Here is a 22,175-nt window from a genome sequence, read left to right on the forward strand (position 1 = left end):
AGGTGGAGGTTGCAGTGAGCCGGGATAGCACCACTGCACTCCAGCCCGGGCGACAAAGCAAGATCGTCTCAAAAAAAAAAAAAAAAAAAAAGCTGAAGGTATCTATTAATTCTCCATTTCCTTGGGAGGAGGAGCTATTATAAACATGTTAACATAAACATTCTTGATTATATCTCCTTTCCTTATGCATGCAAGAGACTTTTTTTACAGTATACATTTAGGGTTGGAATGACTAAGTCTCGGTGATATGCTCATTTGATATTATTAAATATTCCCAAATTGCGCTTCAGAAGGTAGTATCTCTCCCACCAGCAGCGTGTAGGTTTCCCACTCTCCACAATCTGGCCATCTGTAGTATAAGAGCTTTTAATTCTCAACTATCTGGCACGTGCAGTCATGTTTCATCCTGTTGTTTTGCTTCGTTTAAAAGTAGCATTGTTTAAAGTGAGTGGGGAGTGGCCCAGAACATAGAGGAGCTGAGGAAGGGAGTGGAGGAAAGGATCACAAGAAGATAAGCTGAGAGCTGGTGTTATAAAGGAATTTCTAGTGATAAGAGATGGTTCATTAAAACAACTTCCTCACTCTACACAAAACAGGTTCATTTCTCCTAAGTCATCAGAGGTGTTTAATGCATCTGCGCCACAGCTCATTGACCAGGAGTGTCCAGACTTACTCACCACTTACTGAGAGACCCCAAGTGGAAGTATGATCATTTCATAATGCATGAAATAAATCAGAAAATAATTGTTACTAGCATTTCTTATTTTAAACCAATGTAAATATTGGCACAGATATTCTCTCAATAAACATTAGTAGGCACGAGAGAAATTCTCATGAGACTTAAAGAAAATTGTAAATAATAAAAGTGTTGTTACAATGCTAAAGAAAAGAAAAAGAATTGGCCAGGCGCAGTGGCTCACGCCTGTGATCCCAGCACTTTGGGGGGCCGAGGTGGGCAGATTACTTGAGGTCAGGAGTTCAAGACCAGCCTGGCCAACATGGTGAAACCCCATCTCTACTAAAAATATAAAAATTAGCCAGGCATGGTGGCACGTGCCTATAATCCCAGCTACTCTGGAGGCGGAGGTGGCAGTGAGCTGAGATTGTTCCATTGCACTAAAAAAAAAAAAGAAAAAAGAAAAAAATCAACTTCCTTCTCTCAAAGTGTAATGATCATCTTCTCTTGAAAAAAATACTAAAATTTTTCATTCTTAGTACAACAAAATAGTACTTGTGATTTAAAACAATGGATATAAATCTTATTACAATTAAATGCTATGACTAGATTCTAAATATCCTTTCAAATGATACTTCAGACATAGATTTTTAAAGTACTTTTATAGCTCCCATTACTTTTCCCGGAGCTTAAATTAAAACAAAAAAAAATATTTTTCTACGATTTCTTCCTGAGAATTTGCCACCAAAGAGAAACTGCAGTCTTCAACAAAGAGCAGCAGATTAAAATAAAACTTGTGCAGCTGTACTTTCTAGATGGCCAAAGAATCAACCTAAGCGAAACTAAACATATGACAAGAATAGCATTCTAAAACTGTCTTTGCCCTGTGAAAACAGAGAAATGCTTTGTTTTTATTTCACTTGGCTAATCCTTACACGATATATTATTTTAAATATATCTTGTTCTGCTTCTTTCATGGCAATTTTCCTATCTGTTGGTCAATGGCAGGAATAAGGGTTACATCTTTAACTAATTGCCCAGAAATGAATAAAACTAAAAATACACATACACACCAACTCTTTTCGGTAGCATAGGACCTGAGGAACTTTCAGGACTCAGAGGAAATTGCTAGACTGCCAAATATGCTTCCTATCCCAGATATTTCTGTCCTCTGCAACCAGACACATGACCTACCAGGCTAGGAATAGTCTAAATAAGAAAACAGCAAAAGTTTAAGTTAATAGAAAGGAGAAGGGAAAAGAAAAAAAGAAAGATGTTACCTAGGAAAACTCAGGAGGCATAGCTGATAAGCTTTTCTAAATGAACACACTCAGCAGGAATATATGATATAATTTTAACTAGAAGTAACTAACAATAATGCTCAGCAGTCAAGGGCAACAGGCTTTGGAGTCAGGCAGTCGTAATCCCAAATTTTCCTAGCTATATCACCTTAGGCAAATGATTGAATTTCTTTGAGCTTCGGTTTGTGATACTAAAAAAATGCTAATAGAAAATACATCTTACAGAGCTCTTTTAAGAATTATTATTATTATTATTCTTTGTTTTGTGATTTTTTTTGAGACAGGGTCTTGCTGTGTTGCCCAGGCTGGAGTGCAGTGGTGTGATCTCAGCTTACTGCAGCCTCTGCCTCCTGGGTTCAAGAGATTCTCATGCCTCCCAAGTAGCTGGGATTACAGGCATGTGCTGCCACACCTGGCTAATTTTTGTATTTAGTAGAGACAAGGTTTCACCACGTTGGCCAGGCTGGTCTTGAACTCCTGGCCTCAAGTGATCCAACTGCCTCAGCTCCGCAAAGTGCTGGGATTACCACACCCAGCCTCTCCTTTAAGAATTTGAAAATGTATGCAGATAAAGCACTTGGTACCTAGCACATAGTGAATACTCAATAAGAAGCAGATAATATGTACAAGATAAATGAGCACAGTTTAGACATCATTAGCCTTTTTAAGGAACTACTTCAATCAAATGCCAATAACACTCCTAGACAAAGGCTAGCTTAAAACAATAAGCCAGTTTATTTGTCCCGGACATATGTGTGGTAAGATTAGCTTTATCTCTTTCTCTCAAATGTAAGTTTGCTTCATTTAAAAATACTTCCCTAGGAAAGAATGGGCACAAAATTAAACCACCAGATACTAGCAGGAGCAAGAGCAAAAAAATGTAGAAAGTAAAAAAATCTCCAACATAATAGGGCCTGCTTAAATAAACTTAATCTATCTAGGTGATCTAGGTGTGGCAGCTCACACCTATAATCCCAACCCTTTGGGAGGCCAAGGTGGGAGAATCGCTTGAACCCAGGAGTTCAAGACCAGCCTGGGAAACATGGCAAAACCCCATCTCTACAAAAAAGAGAAAAATTAGCTGGGTGAGGTAGCATGCATCTGTAGTCCCAGCTACTCAGGAGGCTGAGGAGGGAGGATCACTTGAACGCAGGAGGTCATGGCTGCAGTGAGCTGTGATCACGACACTGCATTCCAGCCTGGGTGACAGAGCGAGATCCTGTCTAAATAAATAAATAAATACATACATACATAAACTTAACCCAAAGAAAAATGAAAAGAGCTAAATAAAATAATTCCTTCATCAAATGCTAATATGGGTTGCAAATAGCAGCAAATCAAAATGTCTAATTAAAAATTAGTTACAACATTTTATGATGTACTAATTAAAGGGGTAAATCTGGAGGAAAATTAAGGAGGGGCTTAAGGATTGCTCCAGGTAAAGGATTGCTCTAGGATAAAAAAACAGACTTAGGACAAGTAGCGGCAAATCTCTTAGAACTGTTTCAGAGTATTCTGGAAAGGGATATACCTGTCAATCACCAGCACAATGCCTGGCATGTAGTAGGTATGTTTGCTCAATGAAGTTCTGCAGATTTCTCAAAGAAAGCCACACATGCTTTAAATACTCAGAATGCAAAATACTACTGACTTTTTTGCATGAAATATGGGTTAGAGATACTCATATAACAATTGCTAAGTCATTAGTAATATGGTTAAGGATTCTAGAGCTCAATGTCCCAAGGTTGGCTCAGATTTGGGAACTGGAAGACAGAGCTGAGAAAAAGCCACATGAAGCTAGCTGGAAGTTTCACAAAGGAAATGGATGATGGCAAGCTCAGCATGCGATTCACTGAACTGTGGGATGCTTTTCAAAGAATCACACAGTGTAAAATCACTTGGCCTTGCAAAAAGCATTTTAGGCAAACTTCTTTGGATGGAGGAAATGCCTTTATAGCACTAAGCTCCTATTACTGGAGAGAATGACATCGAGACAGGTTGAATTTTGTAGACAAACATAGTAAGTTTCTCCTCCTTTTCTCCCATATTAGTTTAAATCATACCCTAGTGAAAGAGGAAGGCAACTATTTGGGTATACTCAGAGAGAATTTCTCAGAGCACTTTCAAGTAGGAAGTGTACTTTTAGTTGGGAGACTGGTGGGCACCATGAAGCTCCCAAAAGTGACAAAGCATGAAGGCTTGACCATACCTTATGCAATCTCCCTTCTCCACGTCGGCGCAAATGACTTCCTATTAACACAGTCTCCTCCGCTACAACCATAACTGAAACTCAGAACTCAATGTGAACTTTTTTCCTACTCGTGTCATCAAATTTCTACAGTGAATTCTCGATAAACCTCCCAACTTGACAAGTAATTGATGCATACTAACCAAACATATAAAAGTCTTTCACAAATAAAAGCTACTTAAAATGTTTGGATGACAAACCGGTATCCCTGAAATGCTGATGTTAAAATGAAACATTCAGTAAACAAGGGAGGTACCTTCAGTGACTGCAGAGAGTCCGAGTTAGTATCACAGTAGAGGATGATGTTGTTGGCCATGCTGAAACTTTCTCTCACCCCAAGGTGGTAAAACAAGGACGGCTGCCGGAAGGCATCGCTCATCTCCACCACCGCAATATCTGCAAACAGAAAACAAAGTCCCCCAAAGAATGACACCCAAATAATGCCCAATCAGCACATTTTGGTTTGAATTATCTTAGTATTCAAAAGAGGAAATAAGGAAACGATAGGGATTTTCTCTCTTCATTTATCACTGAATTTTGAATTTGCAGCTCTACCTGGAAGTGGTTTTATAAAATGTAACAAACCTCCTTTTTCTGTTTTTAAGAGACAAGGTCTTGCTCTGTCACCCAGACTGGAGTACAGTGACATGATCATGGCTGACTGCAGCCTTGAACTCCTAGGCTCAAATGATCCTCCCACCTCAGTCTCCCTAGTAACGGGGACTACAGGCATGCGGCATCACGCCCAGCTAATTAAAAAATTTTTTTAGAGACAGGGTCTTCCTATGTTTCCCAGGTTGAACTCAAACTCCCGGCCTGAAATAATCCTCCTGCCTCAGCTTTCCAAAATGCTGGGATTACAGGTGTGAGCCACCATGCCTGGCCCAAACCTGCATTTTTTTTAAAGAAGAAGGAGATCATGTGATTACTGGAAACCGAGGAGAATTTGCAACGGTGGGAAGCAGGGGCTAATGCTCTCTCATAAATTTCAACATTAAAACACGTTAACTAAGGTTCCAAATAAGGAAATTAAAAAAAAAAAAACACAGATTCATTAAAAAATAGCAGTAACACATATAAAACGAGATTTTTAAAAAATAAATAGGTAAGCTTATTAGTTAATCCAGAACTGGGTTTTAGAGTTAAATAACTGATATCTAGTAAGTCCCTGGTAAGTATAATCAAGAACAAAAGAGAGAAAAAAGGTATAGAAAATATAACAAAGGGGAATATAACCACAGATGCAAATCCATCCAAGGCTCAAAGATGACCAGTAACAAGGTAGTAGAAATTTGATATCAAAATTTGACAATGTCACAAAAACAAAATTTAGATTAGTCTAAAACTCCTTTATGGCTATAAACAAAAATATGAAAGAAAAACTAACAAAATGTACCAAGTGTTATAAGACCTAGATCGTGAGTTTAAAATTTATTTGCAGAATGCAAGGATACTCAATGGAAAAAACTCATCAGCATCTCGAACATGCTCGAAGTGCATTAATTAAAATTCTCAATCCATTTCTCATTAAAAATAATTGCTGAGCTGGGCACAGTGGCACGCACCTGTAATCTCAGCTACTCAGGAGGCTGAGTTGAGAGTATCACCTGAGGCCAGGAGTTTGAGGCCAGCCTGGGCAACACAGCAAGACCCCCTAGCTCTAAGAAGAATAAAAATTTTAAATTAAAAAATAATAACTGCAAATTAAAAATATAAGGGCATTTCCTTAACATAGAGAATATATGTTTCATAACAACTTCCAACTTTGTGCATCTAGGTATTCCCATGAAAATCAGAAATAAAGGCTGTCATCTATTCCCACAACTTACTATATAATGGCTTTCTGAAAATCCCAGCCACTGCAATAAGATTTCTAGAAAGTAAGAAGATATAATTCTAGACAATAAAATAGATAATTATCTCTATTTGCAGATGTTGTGGATGTCAACCAAATACCCCAACAGACTTAGCTGAATAGCTATTAGAAGTAATAATACAATTTAGTAAGGCATCAAGATGCAAAACTATTATGAAAACAAAGAGCTTCCTTTGCAATTGCAATAAACATTTAGGAAATATAAAACAGAAGCCATTCATAATTACAATGAAAATGTTAATATATAACAAATTTAAAAGAAGATAATTTCTTAAAAATATATGCAATATGTGAGAGATGAAAGGTTAATATCTTTATAAATCATCTCTTATGATCAATTTAAAATAACTCAGCCATGATAAAAACATTACATTACACAATCACGTTATAGACATCAACAAGCAAATTCACGGAAATTTAAAATGGTAAATAAATATATGAGAAATTACTCTCCATCTTGCTTCTAATAAATGCACATTAAACCAACTATAAAATGCCAATTGTTTTGCCTAAGAAGTGGGCAAAGTAAAGGAGTCAATGAAAATGCAGAGAAATGACACTCTTTTATGCTGTGGGAAGTGTAAACTTTCTTTTCTTTTTTTTTTCCTTTTTTTTTTTTTTTTTTTAAGGCAGACAGTTCCCAGTTTGTTGCCCATGCTAGAGTGCAGTGACAAAATCATAGCTCACTATATATGCACAGCCTCAAAATTCTGGGCTCAAGCGATCCTTCAGCCTCAGCCTCCTGAGTAGCTGGGACTACAGGCATGTGTCACCATGCCTGGCTAATTTTTTAAAATTTTTTGTAAACACAGGTGTCACTATGCTGCGCGGGCTGGTCTCAAACTCCTGACCTCAAGCAATCCTTCTGCCTCAGCCACCTAAAGTGCTGGGATTACAGGCATGAGCCACCACACCCCAGCCAAGTGTAAACTTTCTAGAAGGCTTAAATCCTAAAAATTATGTACACTCTGACCCAATAATTCCATTCCTTGGAATTTACTCTGAGAAAATTATTATAAATGTGAATAGATTTACCCATCCATTGAAAAAATATTTTTTACAATAAAATAATGGAAAATGTCTAAATACCTATCAGTAAGAAAATGTTTATATACGTGTGTATGTGTATATATGTAATAATGATATATATGTATATAATAATTTCAAATAATGGGATATCATGTAACCAAAGAAAAAGAAAAAAGTAGAATAAGACTTAGCAACAGGGGATAAATCCAAACTATATCAAGTAAAAATAAAAAGTAAAATATAATATACATACTGCCATGTATAGCATATACATTAAAAATATAATGTATACATTATAATGAGTGCATTATGATGTTTACATTCATGTATATATCCATGTGCATAAAAAATACCTGAAAAGTTGTACACCAACTTTTGTTGGTAATAGCTGTGTTATAGGGATTATGAATTATTTTATTTTTCTATTTTATACCTTCTATATTTCCCACAATTTCTATTATGAACATTGATTACTTTCACAATTTAGGAATCTATCAAAATATAAAATGAACAACATTCAAGACCTGTGTGATGGAATATAAAACCAAAGTGCAGCACATAAAAATACCGCAGATGCTTGAGAAGCTGTTTGGTGCAAAGTCCACCTTGTCTAATGAACATGAAATTAGCATTAAACTTTGGTGAATGAGAAATCAATCAGATGAAATAGAGGTAAAAGACACAGAAGTTTATGAAATGGGAAGACAGGTCAAAGGAGCTTCAGAAGTTTTTTTTTCCCCCCTCAAGGCTAAAAATGACTTAAGGACTCTTTAATACAAATAAAGAGTTTTCTTTTGGGGTCCTCAACATTTCTGCATCAAAAATCAACACATGACAAAAGTGAGTCATTGCATCCTACCCACACAGCCCAGCTGCCTCCTGCACCCACACAGCTTCCTCCTCCCACAGGTGCCAGCCACTCAGCAGTCAATCACATTGCTTTAAAATCAAGAAGCTGTGTAATGTGGGGCTGGAAGAAACCAAATAAAACACTTACTGATGAAAAATAAGAGACATGCAAAGAAAAATACTAGCTAAGTTAAAGTAATGAAAGGAGGGGATAAATTTTTCCAGAGAACTGACATGTGGAATTAGATGCTAAAATAAAATAAAAACACTGCAGAAAGTTTTCGGATTACGAGAGAAACTGACTTTTTTTTTTTTTTTTTTTTTTGAGATGGAGTCTTACTCTGTCTCCCAGGCTGGAGTGCAGGGGCACAACCTCAGCTCACTGCAACCTCCACCTCCCGGGTTCAAGTGTTTCTCCTACCTCAGCCTCCCAAGTAGCTGGGATTACAGGTGTGCACCACCACATCCAGCTAATTTTTGTATTTTTAGTAGAGATGGGGTTTCGCCATGTTGCCAGGCTGGTCTTGAAGTCCTGGCCTCAGGTAATCTGCCCACCTCAGCCTCCCAAAGTGCTGGGATAACAAGCATGAGCCACTGTGCCCAGCCTAGACATTTAAAATAAATGGTGCAAGCAAAGTAAGGTATATTTATTACCTCTAAACATCTAAACAGGAACAGATCCATTTCTGGATGCTATAAAGAACACTGAAAGGTGCTTATTGGTATAATTTTAAAATACAGTAATACAGTATGGTAACTCAGAAAAAGGTTGGCTTTTTTCTATTTCAAATTCAAATAAGTGACTTGTTCTAAGACATTTCTATTCTTTCCTAAATTTACTTTTTAATTGTCATAGAGCAAAATTCATTCTCTTTGTCTCTGATGTACAGTCTAATGGGCTTTGAAAAATGCGTACATACCACCATAGTCATGATACAAAATAGATCCTTCACTCCAAAAATCTCCCTCATGCTGTCCTTTTGAGGTTAGTCTTCCCCACACCCCAAATCCCAGTCCCTGGCAACCACTGATTTATTTACTATCCCTAAAGTTTTACCTTTCCCAGAATGTCATATAAATGGAATCATACAGTATGTAGCCTTTTGGGTTTGGCTTCTTTGACTTAGCAAAATGCATGTGAGATTCATCCATAGATGTCCATTCACAGGTTTGAGGACATTCGGGTTGTCTCCAGGTTGAGCAATTTTGAATAAAGTTGCTATTCATGTACAAGTCTTTATATAGACACATGCTTTCATTTGTCTTGAGTAAAGACCTAGGAGTAGGATTACTGGGTCATAGGTAAGGGTATGTTTACCTTAATAAGAAAATGCCAGGCTCTCCCAAAGTGACTCAAACATTTTGCATTCCCGCCAGCAAAGTATGAGGAGCATCTCAGCTGTCCAACATCTTTGTCAGCGCTTGGTATTGTCCGTTTTTCTTCTAAAGCCAGTCTAATAGGTATGTAGTGGTACTTCATTATGGTTTTAATTTGTATTTCCCTAATGACTAATGAGGTTGAGCATCTTTTCATGTGCTTATTTGCTATCTGTATATCTTATTTGGTTAAGTACTCAATGCTTTTGCCCATTTAAAAATTATTGTTGAGTTTGTTTTCTTATTGTTGAGGTTTGAATGTTCTTTATATTTTCTGAATATTGTTCCTCTGTCAGATATGCAATTTGCAGATACTGTCAGATAATGACTTGTCTTTTCATTCTCTTAAGTGTGTCTTTACAAGAGAATTTAAATTTAATTAAGTCCAGTTCATCAACTTTTTATTTAATGGATTGTGCTTCAGGTGTGGTACTGAAAAAAATCTTTGCGTAACCCAAGGTCACAAAAGTTTTCTTTTATGGTTTCTTCTAGAAGTTTTATAGCTTTATGTTAAATTTAAGTCTATGAACCATTTAGAGTTGATTTTTGTATATGGTGTGAGGCATGGGTCAAGATTCATATTTGCTGTAAAGACTGTCCTTTCTCCATTGAATTGCCTCTGCATTTTCATCAAACATTAACTGGCTACACTTTGGTGGGTTTTCTTCTGGATTCTCTGTTTTATTTCATTAATCTATGTGTTTATCCTTTGTCAACACAACAATTGTTCGGACTGCTGGAGCTTTAAGGTAGCTACTAAAATCAGGTAGGTCAACTCTATTCTGGTTTTCAACTCTATTCTGTTTTCAAATTTGTTTTGGCTGTTTTAGTTGTTCTCTTTGCTTTCCTATGTAAATTTGAGAATCAGCTGGCTGTTGATATCTATCAATTGATAGCTACAAAAAAATCCTGGGATTTTGATTGGAATTGTGTTGCATCTAAAAAAATCACTTTAGAAAGAACTGACATCTTAACAATATTGAGTCTTTCAATCCACGAATATAGAATATCTCACCTGTAATCTCAACACTTTGGGAGGCCGAAGCAGGTGGCTCACTTGAGACCAGGAGTTTGAGACCAGCCTGGCCAACGTGGTGAAACCCTGTCTCTACTAAAAATACAAAAATTAGCCAGGTACGGTGGCACATGCCTATAATCCCAGCTACTTGGGAGGCTGAGGCACAAGCATCACTTGAACCTTGGAGGCAGAGGCTGCAGTGAGCCAAGATCACATGACTGCACTCCAGCCTGGGTGACAGAGCAAGACTCTGCCTCAAAAAAAAAAAGAATATGGAATATCTCTCCACTTACTTAGGCCGTCGTTTTTTAATTAGTATTTCATAATTTTCAACATGTAGATCCTGCACATAGTTTGTTAAATTTATACCTAAATGTTTTCTCTTTTTGGTGCTATTATAGATAGTACTGTTTTTAAAAATTTCAAATCACAATTGCTCATTGCTAGCACATAAAAATACAATAATTTTTGTAGATTGATCTTGTATCCTGAAATTTAACTGAACTCAGTTGTAAGTTCTAGAAGCTTTTTTCATATATATTATTTTATATGTATTATTTTACATGGACAGTCACGTAATCTGCAACTAGAAGTGATTTTGTTTTTTCCTTTCCGATTTGTATGCCTTTTGTTTTTTGTTTGTTTTTGCCTTGTTATACTCGCTAGGACTTCCAGTAACACAGCACTGTTTAAACAGTAATATTTCATTACCTAACTAAAGAAAACATTATCTGTGGCTACTTTCTGACTCTGCTGGGTACCTTCTCAAAAGTAGTAAAATAAACAGGTGAAAATTATCTTCCTTGTGAAATGATCCTAAGACATATTAAAAATACAAATTAAGATGTAATTATAATAAATTAAACAAACACTTGATACTCAAGAATTCCTGAGCCCCATTTATAGGAGGAACAGTTTATCCATTTCATTTTATAAACATATATTCAGTACTTACTATGTGTCAGACAGTATATGCTTTTCAAATATTAACTCAATCTTCCTAATACCCCTTTGTGATTGGTAGTATTATTTCAGGACACTGAAGCAGAGAATGTATCTGCCAAAGATCAGCTAGAAAGTGTTGCCACCAGAATTCAAACCCAAGCAATCCAGCTCTAGAGTCCAAGCTCTTTTAACTCTTCACTGACTCACATCCTAAACTTACAGGAGACAGAAATTCACAAGTTCAGAACACAAGTGAGATGTGAAAATAGATTTGGGGATCAAATCATACCAGCCTTATTGTATATTTCATGAGTAAATGCACTTAATAATTATCTAATTGAGTTGTTGTAATAATACTGTGAGTAAAACTGCCACATTTAGAAATTTAAGAAAGTTAGGGCCAGGCGCAGTGGCTCACGCCTGTAATCCCAGCACTTTGGGAGGCCGAGGCGGGCGGACCACAAGGTCAGGAGATCGAGACCATCCTGGCTAACACGGTGAAACCCCGTCTCTACTAAAAATACAAAAAAAATTAGCCGGGCGTGGTGGCAGGTGCCTGTAGTCCCAGCTACTCGGGAGGCTGAGGCAGGAGAATGGGGTGAACCCAGGAGGCGCAGCTTGCAGTGAGCAGAGATAGCACCATTGCACTCCAGCCTGGGCGACAGAGCGAGACTCCACCTCAAAGAAAAAAAAAAAAGAAATTTAAGAAAGTTAGTCATTTAAAAGCATAGACAAAGACACAAAAATCTCCTACATTTTTACCTAAGGTATAATTTGTTTCCTTGTTCTGACTGAGTTAATGTTAAGTGGAGGATAACACAAGGTTTATCAGGGGTTTATTAAAGCATAATAAAATTTTTAGGGTAATAACATTAAGCTATTAAGCTTAATTGCATTTTGGTCATCGAATGGCAGTGGCTGGTAGTCTGTGGGGTTTTTAAATTGAATTTTCCCTTCATAATAAGGTATCTGTTAGTTAAATATCTCACATGAGTTGCTGCTGCTTGTGAAGAGAAGAGTTGAGGGAAGATGTTAATTGGTATTTTCTGAAATTTGACCTAAAAGTCATGTCCTGTTAGAGTCTCCTAAAGACTCCAAGTCAGTTTTCTAAAGTTTGGCAAGTAGATAACATCGGGAAACTGCAAAAGTCCTGTTATACAGCTAGGAATGTTGAAATTTTCAAGAAGGACATAAGAATCATCTATCATCATGGTCTTGAACTGGTCACAGTTGGGCAATCCCTACTATAAATGACTACTCTTTTAGCTTCATCAGCCTCCCTTTAATTTCTTGTGTGTTATTTGGTTAATTATACCATGTAAAATGATGCAAATTTATATCAACAGTATATTCTGGTCCATAATTTCCTCATCACTAAACTCTAATAAATGTATGCATGGTGATTCAAACATTAATCATTCTCATATTGCTAAAGCAAATTATTCCTAACCTCCCCAACCCAGCCCTAATTTTCTTATTTGGTGACATTGTATTACACTCAAGTGTTTTGCTGGCTTTCTGTTGTTGTTGTTAATCTGCTAAGTGAGGGCTGGTAGGGAGGTAATCAGAGGGGTATTTTGCACTTCCAGAGGTTGGCCTTAAAAAGAGTTGAGAGCCACTACACTTACAAAAGGAAAGGGAAGAGAGGAAAAGGGAGAAACCTAGTGTGGAGGGAGGGACAGAACAGAAAAAAAGAGGGAGAGGAAGGAGGAGTGAAACAGAGACAGAGGAGGGTGCAAAACTAAGATGGGTGTTATAATAACTAAAGACCCCTTACCCAGGCAATAGCTGCAAGAGCTCAGCTTTAGAGAATGTGAAGGCAGAGAAAGCACACATCCTTCAGAGGTGACCAGACCAGAAGGTCAGGACCTAGAGCCACAGCTCAATGCCAGGAGGACACACAGCCTCAGTAAAGCACTCCACAGAGCTGAAGAGCTGGAAAGGAAACACTCTCATCTCCAGAAGAGTAATGAGCATGTAAATAACAGACAAGCTGTTCTTTGACTTCCAATGTTTGAATCCCAGTTGTGTTTCTGGATGGATGACGTCAGACAATACCTCGAACTCTCTGAGCTGTGGTTTCTTCAACTATAAATTGGGAATAACAACATAGGTATTTACTGCACAAAACTGCTGTAAGGATTACATGTGTGCTAGGCACAGTAAACTCACCATGAATGGTAATCACATAGAGCCGGGACAAGAAATGCCCAGAGGAGACCCTTTGAGCAATGTATCATTAAAATGTGATCGAAGATAATGCTATTATACAACTCAACACCTCCTGATAAAGCTTTATTTGAGTAATTTCTCATAGAAATGATATTGAAGGCAAACTTACGAAAACATAGAAAGCCAACATAAAGAATTTTGACTTGATCCTATAATCAATGGATGGATCCATCCATGTCCATGAGGTTTGAGAAGAGGTATGTCAGGATCTAAGCTTCGCTTTGGAAAGATAAAGCTAGAATCTGTAGATGGATGATAGACTACACAGACCGGGGGCTGGGAGATTGTGTGGGACTCATCCGAGAGAGCGTGTCCCTCAACTAACACAGACAACATGTGGGGAAACTCAACAGGCTTCAGGGACTTGGTGGCTACAGGCAAAGAAAGAATTAAAGACGTTTCTGCTTCGAACATGGATAATTAAGGATAATGATTTGCCATTAACATAGTAAAGGACACAAGGGAGGTTTTGTGGTATTTTCTGAGACAGGGTCTCACTCTGTCTTCCAGGCTGGAGTGCAGTGATGCAATCACGGCTCACTGCAGCCTCCAACTACTGGGCTGAAGCAATCCTCCTACCTCAGCCTCCTGAGTAACTGAGACCACAAGTACACGCCACCATACCTGTTTTTTTGTTGTTTGGTTGGTTTTTTTTTTTTTTTTTTTTTTGTAGAAACAAGGTCTCACTATGTCGACCAAGCTGGTCTCAAACTCCTGGGCTCAAGTGATCCACCCGCCTAGGCCTCCCAAGTGCTGGGATAACAGGTGTGAGCCACCACAACTGGCCAAACTTTTTTTTTTTTTGATAGGAGCTTGAGTTCAAATTGGAACACACTAAATTGGGGAGTGGGAGTGAATATATTGCTGATAGCAGTCCTTTTGAACCTCAGCAGAGAGATAAAAAACAGAAAGATCTAAGAATAACAGCAGGCCGGGCACGGTGACTCACGCCTGTAATCCCAGCACTCTGGCAGGCAGAGGCGGGTAGATCACGAGGTCAGGAGATCGAGACCATCCTGGCTAACACAGTAAAACCCCGTCTCCACTAAAAACACAAAAAAATTAGCCAGGCGTGGTGGCAGATGCCTGTAGTCCCAGCTACTCATGAGGCTGAGGCAGGAGAATGGCGTGAACCCAGGAGGCAGAGCTTGCAGTGAGCCAAGATGCTGCCACTGTACTCCAGCCTGGGAGACAGAGTGAAACTCTGCCTCAGAAAAAAAAAAAAAAAGAGTCACAGCAATGGGTGACCACTGAAACAGTGAATGTAGATGAGGTTGTCAACTTAGAGTACAGAAAGAAATGAGGCTTCCTGGACTCAGGAATTCCCCTCCTCATTATATACCCAATAGAAACACAGATATGTGCTCATGTAATGAATGTTCATAGCCATACTATTTGTAAACCATTAACAGCAGAAGAAATTAAAAAGCATGCTATGTAGAAACAATGGATACTACACAGTAATGAGCATGAAAAATCTACAACCACACGTGACAACATGGATGAATCTCACAAATGCATTCTTGGGAGGAGGAATCCAGATACAAAGGACTAGGCACCGTGTGATTCTGCAATATTAAAAGTCACAATGGCGCACGCCTTGGAGAGGATGGGCCATGGCTAAAGGGGGCTTGAAGGGGTCTTCTGGGGTGCTGGTAAAGTTCTACTTCTTGATCTAGGTGCTGGTTAGTCTGGCATGTTTGCCTTGTGAAAATTAACTCATTTCTAACCGATCATTTTGCCCAGAATGTTAAAAGAGAATTGCATTAGTTTCCTGTGCCATTGTAACTAATTATTACAAGCTTGATGCCTTAAAACAGCAGAAATGTCTTCTTTCACAGTTCTAGAGGCCAGAAGTCCAAAATCAAGGTGTAGGCAGGGCTCTAGAAGATAATCAGTTCCTTGCCCCTTCAAGATTCTAAGTTTTGGCACTCCTTGGCTTGTGATGTGTATGCATGTGGTGTCAAATCGCCCTCTGCCTCTTTTACAAGGACACTTGTGATGGCATTTAGGACACACCCAGATGATCCAGGATTATCTTATCTCAAGATCCTTCACTTCATCATATCTGCAAAGACTCGTTTTCCAAATAAGGTACCATGCACATGTTCCAGTTCTGACATAGATATTAGGGTGGCAGGGGAGGTGAGGGACAAATTTTAGCTTACCACAAGGATTATAAAGAAGCTGCATGATAACGAAGGTAAGTACAACAGAACAAAAGGTGCTGAATACAAGATGAGGAAATGGAGGGAATGAGCCCAAAGGATTCTCCAAAGACTGGCGTAGAACAAAAGGTGATAAACGTTTTCCAAGGTCCATGGTAGGCACCTTTACAATCGGTAAGGAAAGGAAGAGATCAGACAATACTTTAATGGGACAGAAAGATCTAAAAGTTTTTAGTGTTAGAATGGTGTACTTGAACATTATTAGAACAAGTGGAGATTGTACGCATTTCTGAAGTCAAGCTGAAAGAAGAAAAAAAGAGAAAGATTTTAAAGGGAGTGCTAATTAATGGAGGCTATCTCTGTATTTTCAGATGAGACAGATGGGTTGGGTTCTATGACAGAGGAGAAAAGTCAACCATGGGGGAAAAGGGATACTTTAAAGGTAAGAAGGAGAGAAGTACCAGGCACAGTGGCTCACGTCTGTAATCCCAGCACTTTGGGAGGCTGAGGCGGGCAAATCACTCGAGGTCAGGAGTTCGAGACCAGCCTGACCAACACGGTGAAATACCGTCTCTACCAAAAATACAAAAACTAGCCAGGCACAGCGGCGGGCGCTTGTAGTCCCAGCCACTAGGGAGGCTGAGGCTGAAGAATCACTTGAACCCAGGAAGTGGAAGTTGCAGTGAGCTGAGATCATAGCACTCCACTCCAGCCTGGGTGACAGAGCGAGGCTCCGTCTCAAACAAAACAAAACAAACAAACAAACAAAAAGAAAACAAGGAGGGAAGTAATTAATGGCAAAGACAAGGAAGTGATGAGGTGAAAGGAAGAACACCGATCTCCTCCTTCACTTCAGGTAGTGACTTGCTGATAGACAGCTGGTAGCCAACAGAAAGGAAAGCCCTCTCCAGGGACAGCTGAAACACGCCTGAGTGACATCACTGGAAATGTGCCTGAAAGTAGCACCACCTGAGCTTCTGCATGTCGTGATGCCAATTTGTCTTCTTTTTCACTAAAAGGAATTCATTTTAGCATTCCTTTTACTTGTGATAGTAACAACGCTTACAACTACAGCAACAGAAGCAAGACGTAAGCCTCCTAAGCATCAAAAACACCATTTTTTGAACTCTTATCTGCCTACAATAGAGGTAAAGGAAAATATGAAAAGAGGGAAGATCTAGACTAGATTTGAACTTTATTCTGCTTAGTGGCCACAGGCAAAAGCCTTAAATAGACATTAAAATCCCAATCTTACAAACGAATGTTCTTAGTCACAAAATGGACTGGCCTAACAAAAAATCCACTTTCAAGCACATAGTACTTTTTCTTTTTTGAGACAGGGTCTTGCTCTGTTACCCAGGCTGAAGTACAGTGGCATAATCACGGCTCACTGCATCCTCGACCTCCTGGGCTCAAGCGATCCTCCCACCTCAGTTCTCAAGTACCTAGGACTATAGGCATGCACCACTATGCCCAGCTAATTCTATTTATTTTTTGTAGATACAGTGTCTCACTATGTTTCAGGCTGGTCTTGAACTCCTGGTCTCAACCAGTCCTCCTTTCTTGGCCTCCTAAAGTACTGGGATTACAGGCATAAGCCACCACGCCCAGCTTCAAGCACACAGCATTCGATGATGGTTTAGTAAGTGCTATTGAGGGAGCCCTGCAAATACTGTCACTGGGTTGTCTTCAAGTGAATCCCTCATATCACTTCACAAAAAAAGTGGGTAAATCACAGTTTATATCTTCTGGTGCATACCAAGTACTTTATGAAGAGATATTTTCCTGATATGAGCATAGCAGTCCCCTACATAATTTTGCTTATTAGAAAAGTACAAATAGGTCCTACCCAAAAAAGTGTTATTCTCCTTCCAAGTTAAAACAGAGCCTGATTTATGCCTTAACTTTTTTTTGTCTTTAAGTTAAAAAACAAAAAACAAACAAAAAAAACCTTTTTTTTTTTTAGAGCTGTCTTAGGTTCATGGCAAAATTGAGAGGAAGGTACAAAGACATCCCATATACCTGATGCCCTCACACACACACAGCCTCCCCCATTGTCAACATCCCCCACCAGAGTGGTACATTTTTTACAACTGATGAGCCTACATTGACACATCATAGTCACACAAAGTCCATAGTTTACATTAGGGTTCACTCTTGATGCTGTACATTCTTTGGGTTTGGGTAAATTTATCATGATATGTATCTACCACTAAAGTATCATAATTATAGTATCATATAGAGTATGAGACCATAACACCCTAAAAATCCTCTGCCCTAAAAATCCTCCAGACTTTGCCTATCCATTCAAAAATTTATGTTTTAATGTCATGGTAACAGCAATACAACAGGTCAATGACCTATAAAGAGTATATAAGAAATGTATAAGTCAAAATGAACCGTAAAGTTTATTATGTGACAGGGACATGCTATACATTATAAATAGAAATGGGGGCTGGGTGCGGTGGCTCACCGCACCGTAATCCCAGCACTCTGGGAGGCTGAGGCAGGTGGATTACCTGAGGTCAGGAGTTCGAGACCAGCCTGGCCAAAATGGTGAAACCCTGTCTCTACTAACAATACAAAAAATTAGCCAGGTGCAGTGACGCACACCTGTAATCCCAGCTACTTGGGAGACTGAGGCAGGAGAATTGCTTGAACACGAGAGACGGAGGTTACAGTGAGCAGAGATCATGCCACTGCACTCCAGCCTAGCCAACAAAGCGAGACTCTGTCTCGGAAAAAAAAAAAAAAAAGGCAATGGGATAGGAGGCTAGTTTGTTGGTAAAAATTTCTGTATCGCCATGGCAAACTATTTTTCTCCTTGAAATGGTTATATTTCATGAAGGTGTGCTGGGTTTGAGTCTATATGCATAAATTTAGATCTCTATAAACTCATTTTGTATAAAACATTTCAGTCCTTACGTAATAAATCTATTTTAATTAGATACTGAAAAGGCTGCTCATGAATATATGAACAGGCTTTTGTAAAGCTTATTACAGTTTTATTGTGGTTAAGGTCTATGTCATTTGTTTTTTTGGTCTCTCATATTTAGTTTTAATTAAACCATCAAAGCTTCATTCATTTATGCTTCAGTGAAGTTCCTCAGTCACACAGAGTAGCCCTTTGTAACTGTAAGATTCTTATGGGAGCATCATCCCTCACAACCCAAACCAATAATCTGCCTCATTTAATTGGCACTTGTTTAAGTTACATAAGGTTATAGGAGTTGATTTGTGATCATTTTTGAAGAAAATCCAACTGTTCCTCACAGATGTGGATGCTGAGTGACATACTCTTACCTAATCGTCCTATACCTTTACAACCTCTTCACATGGAAAACAGAAAGAGGACAGGGAGAACTTCACATTCTCTGATGATGTTCAGTAGCAAAAATGGCTGTGGTAGTTTAACTCATGTTTGAGGTTGTTCTGATTAAGAGGAGGTATTTCTCACTCTGGATAGAGAAATAACTGTCATTTATGTGAATTATGTTTACATAAGCATTAATAGTTATTAAAGCAGTGTAACATGGTGATACAGAAAAACTTAGACTCTAGAAAATTCTACAGGAAAAATGACCTGAATTCCTTAACAAAAACATCACAGGGGAGAAGAGGAGATGAAAGTAGAAATTAGATATTAAAAGAGACTTAAGGAACATAGTCAACTGTAATGTGTGGACCTTGGTTGGATTCTACAAAAGTAAACTTTAAAAAATCATGGCATTTATGAGATAATCAAAATTTTGAAAACTGACAGGATATTTGATGATATCAAGAAATGAATTATTTTAAGTATGATAAGGTACTGTGTTAGGAGTCCTTATCTTTTAGAGAAGAAAAATGTAGCATGATAGGCCGGGTGAGGTGGCTCAAGCCTGTAATTCCCAGCACTTTGCGAGGCTGAGGCAGAGGATCGCTTGAGTTCGGCAGTTTGAGACCAGCCTGAGCAACAAAGTCAGACCCCATCTCTATAAAAAGTGTTAAAAATGGCTGGGTGTGGTGATGCGTGCCTGCAGTCCCAGCTACTAAGGAGCTGAGGCAGGAGGATGGCTTGGGCCCGGGAGTTCGAGGTTACAGTGAGCTATGATCGTGCCATTGTACTCCAATCCGGGTGACAGAGCATGAACCTATCTCTAAAAAAACAAACAAAAAAAGCATGATAATTTCATCCTATGTTAAAAAATAAAGAATGCTAATGTCTGGCACCACATGATGTATGCATTCCTTATCAAAAAAAGCATTATCTTGCATGCCATAGAAATATAATTGTAAGTAAGAAACACTATACCATTATTGCTGTAGAAAGAAAATCAGTATTTTTTTTTTCTTTCTACTCCTGTAGAAACTAAATTAAATGAAATCCAGTTGCATACTATTTATGGGCAGAAATCGTTGCTCATCCTGGTAAGCAAGCTAGTTTGGAGGGTTTTCCTCTTGTAATTATGGCTGTCATTTCTCGTGGTCTTAAATCCAGTTGGATCTAAGAAGTGTGGGTGAGCGCCTGGGAGCTCCACAGTGCTCCAAGATTCTTAATGTGTCAACGAATGGAAACCTCTCACAGTCAGGATTCAACATCTCTAAAAGATGCCATACCCTTTCTTTCTACTCTGTTAAACTCACTTTCGACACCTAATAATTTCATCTAGTCAAAATGTGCAATAGTTTTTGTTCAAATTTACTTCTTCTAATAGTATCTGTAATTCTGTTGACATGACAGATGTATAAATGATTCTGCCAGTAAATAATTTCATTCCTAGAGTACGTGTTGACATTCCATTTAAGTCCAACAATCCATTTAAGGGGGTTTGAGACTTCTTTCTTGAGAATGATTAGAGGAAATGAATAAGATTAAAACTATTCATTGTTAACTGATCTTTTAACTGCTGACAGACAGGTGGCTGGACTTCACTGACTATAATGAAAGAGTCTGGTTCTTTTTTCTTTCTTTCTTCCAATTGATTAAATCTATCAGTAAAGGAATTCGCATACTCTAGGAAAACTAATGTTATTGTTGTTTTAGAGACAGAGTCTCACTCTGTCACTCAGGCTGGAGTGCAATGGTATGGTCATAGCTCACTGGGCTCAACTGATCCTCCCACCTCAGCCTCCCAAGTAGCTGAGACTACAGGCATGCAGCACCACTCCTGGTTAATGTTTTACACATTTTTTCTAGAGACAGTGTCTTGCTAATTGGCCCAGGCTGGTCTCAAACCCCTGGACTCAAGTGATCCTCCCACCTCAGCCTCCCAAAGTGTTGGGATTACAGGTACGGATATGAGCCACTGTGTACAGCCATGTTGTTATTTTTTTAATGTGACAAATTAATTTTACATATATATATATATATAAACTTAGATGTGATTATATAAATGTCTCTTTAAAAGAAGGCTATCGACGGAGGCCAATATCCTAAGCAAATTACTGCAAGTACAGAAAACCAAATTTTGCATGTTCTCACTTGTAAATGACAGCTAAACATTAAGTACACATGGACATAAAAATAGGAATAGACACTGGGGATACTAGAGACGGGAGGGTGGGAAGGGGGCGAGGGTTGAAGAACTACCTATTGGATATTATGCTCACTACACCTGGGTGATGGGATCATTCGTACACCAAACCTCAGTGACACTCAATTCACCCCGTAACAAACCTGCACATGTATCCTCTGAAACTAAAATAAAAGTTGAAAAAAAGGCCAGCCACACAGAGATGAAGACAGGGAACCAAAGACCCTCACCAGCCCCACAATGGGGAAAATGAGATAAGCCTGCTGAATAGAGACAACAGACCAGAAAGGAAAGGAGAGGGCAGCCCCTGCCATGTATCACATACTAAGTCCCTCCAAGGAGCCCTTTGACGGCTTCTTATCACGCTGCCCAGGAGGCTCCGGTTTCTTCGCCTCAGCTTCCATCCATCATAGCACCATGGAATTAAGAACTCCCTTTACTCTGTTCTCCCACATGTTGATTTTAACACACATGATTGTCTATACTGTGCAAAGTACTGAGAAGGGGTCAAAGAAATCAGCATCAGCCCTTCATGGGCTGATAATCTTCAAGTGCAATGGCTGGACATGTGAGCAGCAGAAGTGCAAAGTCAAATGAAATAGATGTAAATGTTCTTTGGGAGCAGAGGACAAGGAGTGGCTGATTCTTACAGGAGTAATGGAGAAGGCCATTCAGGGCAACAGCTTCACAGTAAGCCTTGAGAAGTGGTAGAATTTCAGGACGCAGGGCCTGAGAAGAAGGGACATTCCTGGCTGCTTTGCAATTGCATAATATAGGAGTTTCTTTTTACCAGAAAAAATTGCTCCACTACCTAAGAATGGACATGTACACCACCACCCACTGAATGAGAAATGGCTTATCGCTCTGCCCAGCTGGTCTTTCCACAGGAAGTTTACAGGGAGAAAAATAAATTGCACAATCATTTTTTGGGAACACTTTT

The 22,175-nt window shown here is 38.8% G+C and overlaps 1 protein-coding gene across 11 annotated transcripts in view; it reads right to left on the reverse strand.

The window, feature by feature from the left end:
• Positions 1-22,175, reverse strand: part of MAP3K5 (mitogen-activated protein kinase kinase kinase 5) — a 266,255-nt gene that overhangs the window by 159,042 nt on the left and 85,038 nt on the right. For 10 of the 11 annotated variants that reach the window (XM_054686344.2, XM_054686343.2, XM_054686341.2 and 7 more), the window contains one exon: positions 4,482-4,621. The exons of the other annotated variant lie outside the window; for it this stretch is intronic. In XM_054686344.2, the coding sequence (XP_054542319.1) occupies positions 4,482-4,621 (140 nt within the window). The remainder of the gene's footprint in view (positions 1-4,481; positions 4,622-22,175) is intronic. 11 annotated transcript variants of the gene reach the window in all.

Source organism: Pan troglodytes, chromosome 5 (assembly GCF_028858775.2).
Source record: "Pan troglodytes isolate AG18354 chromosome 5, NHGRI_mPanTro3-v2.0_pri, whole genome shotgun sequence".
In the NCBI taxonomy this organism is placed as follows: Eukaryota; Metazoa; Chordata; class Mammalia; order Primates; family Hominidae; genus Pan; species Pan troglodytes.